This window comes from Chlamydotis macqueenii, chromosome 4 (genome assembly GCF_036417535.1).
Source record: "Chlamydotis macqueenii isolate bChlMac1 chromosome 4, bChlMac1.mat, whole genome shotgun sequence".
Taxonomy (NCBI): domain Eukaryota; kingdom Metazoa; phylum Chordata; class Aves; order Otidiformes; family Otididae; genus Chlamydotis; species Chlamydotis macqueenii.
In genome coordinates, this window is record NC_141559.1 from 34,708,890 (window position 1) to 34,717,567 (window position 8,678).

Below are 8,678 nucleotides of genomic sequence, written 5' to 3' on the forward strand. Positions count from 1 at the left end.
GGACGGCAACTCTGTGTAAAACAGCAGCAGCCACGAGTGCTGAGTGCTAAAACTACAAAAGATGGAACTTTTTGGGATCAGTAAAGATGGACTTCTGTCTATTTTTTTTTTAACTATTCAAGAGCTAATGTTTCTAGAGGCGTAATGATTGTAAATGCTTTAAGATCTATACATTGCAACGACACAGCGTGACTTAATCATGCGAGCACATATCAAAATCCAGACAGCATGAAAGACCTAAACAAAGCATACCTAGCATTGAATCTGGTTGCCAAGATAATACAGAGTTTTGGAAACTAAGTAAAATTATTGCTGCTTCCGTCTTTACACCTGGGGTGGCAAGTGCCTAGGCGTTAACTACCCTAAATAAATTGGACTGTTGGCTTGCTAAGCAAATAAATACAACTGCATCGGCACTGTTAACGCTGTTAACTGATGTAGATTCTATATACTATGCTACTTTACAAAACAGAACCGCTGTTAGCCTGCAGAGCACATATTTTGACAGGCCTTGTTGCATGTGCTGGCCACGCATGCAGCAACGTCTAGTCAGGCCTTGTTGTATGCGCTGGCCACGCATGCAGCAACACCTGGTCAGTACTCTTTCACTGAATCTGCTGAGGGTATAAACAGCGGTGGCTCGGAGCTGGGGGGAGAGGACGGGCCCAGAGCACACGTTATTAACAGCAGGGGACGCCCTGAAGGTGCTGCGCCTGTCTCCCTTCTCTGCTCTGACCCGGCTGATAATCATCCTCTTGCTCAGCGGTGTCTTTGGCATAGTTGGGTTAGTAACAGAACAGATCAGCAATAGATTTTTTTTTATTATTAGCACAAAATCATGATTGTCAGGATTTTGATGGGCTTTGCTGCATGAATCTGTCTGATCATTCGGAATCTATTGACAAAAGTATTCAAAACTTGCAAAAAGGAGTACAAAAACAGCAACAAAGTGACGGTTTTGATATATTCAGAAATCTTTTGGTGACTTGATACAAGCTTGTTACTAATAGCTGTAGGATGCTTATTCATTCCTTTTATAGATGTATTTTGATCTATATTCTGTGTCTTAAAATGTGTGCAGACTTTAACAGATAAAGCGTTGAAACAAGCCTCTTCTCATAAACAAAGAAGGGGGAGATGTGGTATTTCGCTGAGCCAGTACGGTATCAGTGAAAGCACACCGACCTTGGGGGAGGAATGCAATCATGCTCTCAGGAAGAAAGCCATGGAATGAGAAGGGAAGCTTTAAGATACAAAACATTGTTAGCAGAATTTATGGCTTGTTTCAACAGAGGCCTGCAGAAAACTTGTCATTGCTCTTATAGATAAGAAAGTTACTGGAGTTGTTATATCTATAATAGTAGAAAAATGTTATAGTAGAAAATTACTAGAAGGTAGTGAAACTTAGCTTTGCTTCGTAATCATGAATATGTATAACGTGTGATCAGTAATTTTATTAACTAAGCTTGTGTGTGGCATAACTGGGTGGTTGCTGTCCTTGGTTAAAATCGGAATTGTGATACTAGGCATCATACTAGGCATAATCATTAACATACCATGCTTGCAAAAAATTATTAACAACTCAATACAGACAATCTGGCACACAAAAAAAAAAAAAAACCAAAAAAACCCCAAACAACCATGAACCTAGTTGATATTGTAGTAAAATAAGGTCAGGAGTACCAAAAAGGGCTATAGGAGGACAATGTTATTTTGGAAAATTGATAGTGTTTGCTCCACCTATGAGAACATTACGGAATCATACGCGAGCAAGAAGATAGCTAAAAGTATTGACTCCCCATTGTGACAGCAATGTAACCCTGTTGGGGACAGCTGAGCGGATAGCATTATCTTTATTTGTTCCTTGGGCAGCAACTGCAGAAACTTTAGCTAACTTAAATAAATTAGCTTGTTGGGCACAAAAGCAAATGAATTTAACCTCTAGCATGTTATCAGGATTATTAGAAGACATGGATAGCATGCGTCATGATATTTTTGCAGAATCTAGCAGCCATTTATTTTTTGTTATTAGCGCATGGACATGGATGTGAGGATTTTGAAGGGATGTGCTGCATGAATGTTTCTGATCACTCTAAGTCAATACACTGTCAGTTGGCAGAGTTATGATGCAACATGCATGCAATACAAGTGGAAAGCAGGATAACAGACTGGTTGAAATCCTTGGGGGTCACAGGCTGGCTAAAAGATTTGATAGTTTATGGGTTGGTATTATTGACGGGTTTGCTGTTGACACTGATGATTTTGGGGTATATTTTAAAATGCTTTGTGAAAGCTATGGAACGTATGATGAAAGTGGGTCTGGATTGTTCAAAACAAAAAGGGGGATTTATTGGATACCTGGAGTACCAGGGGCACTTAGTGCCAATCCAGACTGAATGGAATTGTTATGTTTGTGAGCAGCGGGCCTCAAGGACATCACTGAAGCTGCTTGTGAGAAAGTACTGAAGCCACCTGTGAGAAAATAATGAGGCCGCCTGTGAGAAAGTAATGAAGCCTCCTGTGAGAAAGTAAACGAAGCAACCTTGAGAAGAAGGAAAACAGCTGGCATACGTGACTGGGGGCTGAACGTGAAGCAGGGTGCAGGTGGAGAGAGCCATGCGCATGAACATAGAGACTTAACGAATCATATTTTAGCTAGGAGCGTGTGCATGATATAGTTAACCAATTAGTAGAGAGCTTGCGCATGATACGGAATTAGAAGGGCTATATTAACCGGGATGTATCAACAATAAATCGACATTTGCTTGATCATATTGGTCGTCAGCAGTGTCCGTTTCTTCTGCGTCAACAGGCGGCCTGTAACAGACCCCCACCGTAACGTGGCCCATGGGTGGGACCCCACACTGGAGCAGGAGAGGAATGTGAGGAGTTGTTCCCCCGACGATGAAGCAGCGGCGTATAACAACACGTGATGAACTGACCGCAACCCCCATTCCCTCTTCCCCCCTGTGCTGCTCGGGGGGCGGGGGAAGGTGGTAGAGATAATGTGAAGCCCGGGAAGAGGGAGGGGTGGGGGCAGGTTATCTTGTTCTCGGTCTCATTGTCCTGCTGTTTTTTAGCAATCAGTGAATAGTTTTCCCCGAGTCCAGTCTGCTTTGCCCCTAACGGTAACTTTAAGGATTTCTCCCTGTCCTTATCTGAAACCTGGAGCCTTTGTTCTCATATTATCTCTGCCTATTCTCTTGGAGTGTGGGGGGGAGTGAGAGAGAGAAGGCGTAGTCTGGTCCTGACCAGGGCTAAACTACGACAGCACCTTAACCAATGGGGGCCGTCTGCCTGCTTTGTCAAGAGAGTCCCTGTGAGCTCCCTGCTGCCGGATGGGTTTGTACTGGGTGTGATGGCCAGGAGCCACTGAGCTGGGCGGTGGGGACAAGGGCTGGGGCCTGCCGTCTGGGTGATGCTGTTCTGGTGGCTGTGAGAGCACAGAGGAGGGGCCAGGGGGTTTCTAACCCCGAGGGAGAGGCGAGCCACTCAGGGCAGGGCACGGCACCACCCTCGGGACTGGGGACAGAGGTGCTCGGGTCTCCCTGCGGTGGCAGTGCCCAGAGAGGCTCTGGGGATGCGTCAGGACGCTGTTGTGTGGCGGGGATGGGGCCTGTGGTGTCCCTTGCCCTTTCTCGGGGCACAGCCCAGCCAGGGGCTGGTCATCAGGGCGGCTTGGGCAGGACGGGCCCCATGCTGGCTCCAGCCAGGGCCCGCGGCCCCTTCAAGCCTGTTGCCAGCAGTGCCCAAACGCCGTCTGGGAAGAGCCTGTGGCTCCCATCCCTGCAGTGCTTGCAAACCCTGCCCTTGTTCCCTCCCACCTCTCCTACGGGCCCCCAGCTCCAGGCAGCTCCTGCCCCACTGCCCCGGTCCCGTGCTCCCTGCCACCCAGCCCTGCTGAGCCCCTTTTTCTCCTGCTGAGAGAAGGTGTTAAAAAAACCTTAGTAGAGATGGCATTGTTCAATTATTGCTGTGCATGCTAACACAAATGATCCTCTGCTTTGCTAATTAGCTATTGTGAAAACTACCTAAGGGGAGGGGAAGTCTTGCCTTCCTCACAAGGACAGTCCATGATAAGAACTGAGGGGCCTTGCTTTGTGCCCTGAAGCAGAAGTCCTGCACTTCCTCACAAGGACAGTTCCTGATAAGAACTGGGGAGCCTCCTTCAAGAACCAGCTAAAAGCGACCAAATGACTCATTGGGACTAATTTTAATACAAAGCCGGGATAGCTCATACATATGTATAGGCGTGTTTTAAAACTTCATGTGTATGTAACACTGGGTTGTATAAATTCAAAGTGAGTTGCCTCGTCAGCCGCGCACGGTTTTGGCGGGACTACCCCCCCCACCGCGTGCTGCCCGGCGCTGAATAAACATACCCACTTTACAATCTTATAGATTGTGGAGTCCGTTTTCCGCACGTCACCGCCTCCTCCAGGCCATGGCTGCCGGACTTGGCCTCCTTGTGATTGTGCTGGCCACCCAGCATGGGCTGAAGGGCCATCATCAGATAGATGTGGCCACGGCCCAGCGGATGCAGCAGCGTGAGGAGCATCTGCGTGAGAAGATGATTCAGCTGCTGGAGGAGATGGAGCAGAGCAACTCCACGTGGGAAGACTGGCTCCTCCGGTCTGTGTTGCAGCACCGGCTGCTTTTGACCATGGCAGGAGCCGTGATCCTGCTCGCTGAGATCTGCTGGCTGGCCAGGGAAGTGAACTTTGCCTCTGTCAGCTGCAGTGAGCAGGACAGCTCCAGCAGCGAGGAGGCGGAGGAGAAGGAGGAAGATGAGGAGGAGGAGGAAGACCTCAGTGGTGTCAAGACTTTGGCTTGTGCATCGCCAGTGCAGGGCCTGCCTGAGACGTGCAGGGTGCTGAAGAAGCTGGTGGGCGACCTCCTCGATATATGCCAAGTGGTTTCCAAGAGGACTTTGATGCCGCAGATGCAGCCAGCCGTTGGGATGGATGACACCTATGAAACCTGGTGCATCCACGAGGACAGCATCTCCTACCGCCTGCTGGTGTTCCTGCGGCCACCCCCCGGGCACTCTTTCAGCCTGGAGCCGGCCACCTCGGGGCAGCTGCCAGCAAGGCGCTGCAGCGTGCGTGTGGGGCTGGAGTGCATGTGCTGGAGGGAGCAGCTGCTGGGGGACAGTTTGTGCTTTCTCCACCATCCCGAGGACAAGCTGCGGACGGATCGGAGCTCGTACCTCCTGCGTACCCTCTGCACATGCTCCTACTTAGACGTGGAGAAGATCGCCTGCTGGGCCCAAGGGCTGGTGAGATCAGCCTGGCTGCTTTTTCCTCAGTCGCACGACTGCCAGCTCATGGTGCTGCCCTCCTCCCACTCCTGCAGGTTCCAGCTGACAAGCCCCTCCAAGATGAACATCTGCACTGAGATGACTTTTGCAGTGCAGCAAGGCAGCTCAGTGTCCTACCTGAGCCTGGAGTAGGCAGAGGCAGCCTTCACCAGCAGCACAGCGCGGCCGGAGAGCTGCGCTGCTGTCGAGGTGCAGCTTTTCAGACCGAGGGCGAGGCCACCCAGCAGGACAATTTGCACGTGCCAGGTCTGCAGCTCTGCGCCCACGTGCTGGTGGCCCCAGGCTTCTCCAGCCATGCCCGTGACCCTGAGGACCTGCTTTCCTCTCAGACGGACGGGGCCCGGGCGACAGTTTCGCACACTGGGCCAGGCTGATCGCAGAGACTGCCTGGGGAGTCTGCGCCGCAGATGTGGACAAACGAGGCGTGGAGATGACGCTGCTCGAGAGGAGCTGAGCGTGACGGGAGTTTGGGGAGTCTGCCCTGGTCCAGTTGAAGATGCCATTGCAGCTGAGAGTGCTGTTAGCACGTATAAGGGGATGGGACCAGCCATCCCACTGGAAAGAACTGATGGGCCCTGTGGGCCCTTTATTTGATACATTGTAAATAACAATATAATTTTTATTGTAATGAAAATAAATGAATTTGTTTTAACCAACTCTCTGTGAGTGTGCCTGGAAAGCCCTTGAAAGTTCTAGCCAAGCCCACGCAGTGGCTGCTGGGGTCTCCAGGTAACGAGCACGCCTAGGAGACCACCTTAACCAATGGGGGCTGACCTGACCGTATCGGACCACAAGCCCTGGTTTCACTTGGGTTGTAACTGGCGTCTGCTGGGAGATCCCTTTGAGGCAGCGTTCCTTGGAGCAGTGGCTCTCAATTGGAGACTCTCGCCTTGGATCAGGATGCCATCCAAGGAAACCCTCCAGAATTCAGTGTCCTTACCTCACAGAGGAGTGGTTACACGTTTTAAGTCATCGTTCTAAGCTTACATTTGGTTAGTTACCAAATCTAGACGCGTAAGTCTGTAGGGCCAGATGGGATCTACCCAATGATACTGAGGGGGCTGGCAGAAGTGTTCACCAAGCCACTTTCCATCACTTATCAGCAATCTTGGCTGAGGTCTTAAAGGGCTTTTCCAACCTGAATGATTCTATAATTCTATGATTCTTATTAGATAAACTTAATGTTTGATGTGAGTTTCCATTCACAGTTATTTCACTACTGCTTTGTGCATTCTTGTTATTCTTATGTCTCCTAATATATTGTGGGGCAACCATATCCATCAATTTACAGAACACCACAAATTCCATTTAAAAAAAAAAAAATCCCCAGAAAGTCTTGGAATCTCATGTTTTTGCAAAGCTGGTGTTTTAGAAATTTGCAGTGAGAAACAAGCTACTTGGAGTTTCCCAATGCTTTCCAGAAGGTAAGAGTATGCCTGCAGATAGCTATTGCAGAGCAGCCCCAAAGCTTCCTAAGAGACTCACTCTTCACTTTGACAGATGCTCTTCAAACAGAGTGAAGAGAGAGGGTTCACTCCAGGTGTCCATTTACAGACATCTGCGGCTTGCTGGGTGTCCAGAGTAGTGGAAGGGTACTGGCAGGTAAGAAAAAGAGTTTCCAGGAAACTCAGGCCCTTCTGGGCCAGCAGTTTGAGGCTGCTGCAATATGCCCTAGAACCTACAGAGACACAGGACTATTCCTAGACAAGTTCAACATCTCAGTCCCAGCCCTATTCTCTGCTCCAGAGAGCCTCACAGTCGCATTTTTCATCCCCTTGGCCTCTGTCACTGGGAAAAATTGAAACAGAGTAGCTGAAGTAGGAACAGGTTTAGATCAACTCTAAATGCTTTTGCATCTAATGTGAGAAAGAGTAATTAAGAGCTGCTTAAAAGGTAAAATAAAACAAGTGTACCAGAATCTTATATAGTTTCTGACCAGTTGACAAAAAAAGCACTTAAAACGTTAATTTTTCTGCAGTGTAAAGGTGAGATTGATTCACAGAAGAAGGTCACTTTTTTCTCCTGAGGTCGTCTAGCTAAGAATGCTCTGTCCAGAAACCTGTGCTGCTTCTATGAACAGGGTTTGAAGCAACTGCTGCGTGACCAGCTGGACGATCATAAAGCTAAGATGGAACTCAGTGCAATCCTATGCATGCCAATGAATGCCACAGGTTCATCTATGAGATATCTGCCCACTGAATAATTTAAATTTTTTTTAACAAAACGATGTATTGCAGATTCTCTTCGAGCAAACATACTTGGATTCAATGATTAGGAAAAAAGCAAGTTAACTTTGCCAAGTAGGTGAGGTTGACTGTGTACCAAAGACACTAATAGTACAGATGGAAAGAAACAGCTTGTTCTGGTTTTATTTAGTGAGGGGGGGCTAAGGTGGCAGCTTCTGGAACAAGCTGCTCTAGAAGTGGTTCCCCTTTCTTCAGTGGACTCGGCCGGGCCTAGGGCGGACCCGCTGCTGGCCGAGGCCGAGCCAACTGGTAGCGGAACGTTCCGTGATAATGCCTCTGTGCTAATGTGTTTAAGAAGGGGAAACCAGAAAAAAAAATATAGGAGAGAAGATGTGAAGATGCTGAGCAGGGGCAGAGACGGGGAAGCGCGAGCCTTGTGGGCATTGCAGGCCTCAGCCTCTGGTCTCCCGCCGGGCGGCCGACTGGGCCCGACTCAGCCCGGCCCGGCTGCAAGAAGTGGAGAGGAGATGAGATGTGAAGAGATGCTGAGAGGCGTCTGCCTGCCTGTGGTGAAGAATTTTTGTGGTGAGAGGAACGGCTGCAGCCGGCAAGGTCATTGAAGAAGGAGGGGCAGGAGTAATGCGGCTCCTGACCAGAATTCCCCTGCAGCCTGTGGATCAGCCCACGTTTGTGCAGCCCATGGTGAGGCAGTCTGTTCCCCTGCAGCCTGTGGTGATGACCGTGGTGGAGCAGGTTGTCCCCCTGTAGCCCATGGAGGTCCACAGAGGGGCAGAGATCCACCTGCAGCCCGTGGAGGACCCCACGTCGGTGTAGGTGGAGGCCTGAAGGAGGCTGTGGCCCGTGGAGGGCCCGCTGGGGCAGGCGTTCTGGAGGGAGTGCACCCCGTGGAAGAGAGGACCCACGCCGGAGCAGTTTCACGAAGGACTGTGGCCCTCGGGTGGGACCCCACCCTGGAGCAGGGGAGGAATGTGAGGAGTTCTTCCCCCAACGCCAAAGCAGCGGCATGTATCAACGCCTGATGAACTGACGTAACCCCCATTCCCTCTTCCCCCCTGTGCCGCTCGGGGGGCGGGGGAAGGTGGTAGAGATAATGTGAAGCCCGGGAAGAGGGAGGGGTGGGGGCAGGTTATCTTGTTCTCGGTCTCATTATC

The 8,678-nt window shown here is 49.9% G+C and overlaps 1 protein-coding gene across 1 annotated transcript; it reads left to right on the plus strand.

Moving 5' to 3' along the window:
* The first annotated feature begins 4,537 nt into the window (after positions 1–4,537).
* LOC147600920 (inositol 1,4,5-trisphosphate receptor-interacting protein-like 1) lies at positions 4,538–5,452 on the plus strand. Its single transcript, XM_086746149.1, has 2 exons — positions 4,538–4,770; positions 4,846–5,452. Exons 1-2 carry the CDS (start codon positions 4,538–4,540, stop codon positions 5,450–5,452), a joined length of 840 nt encoding a protein of 279 aa, XP_086602275.1.
* Positions 5,453–8,678: the final 3,226 nt, after the last annotated feature.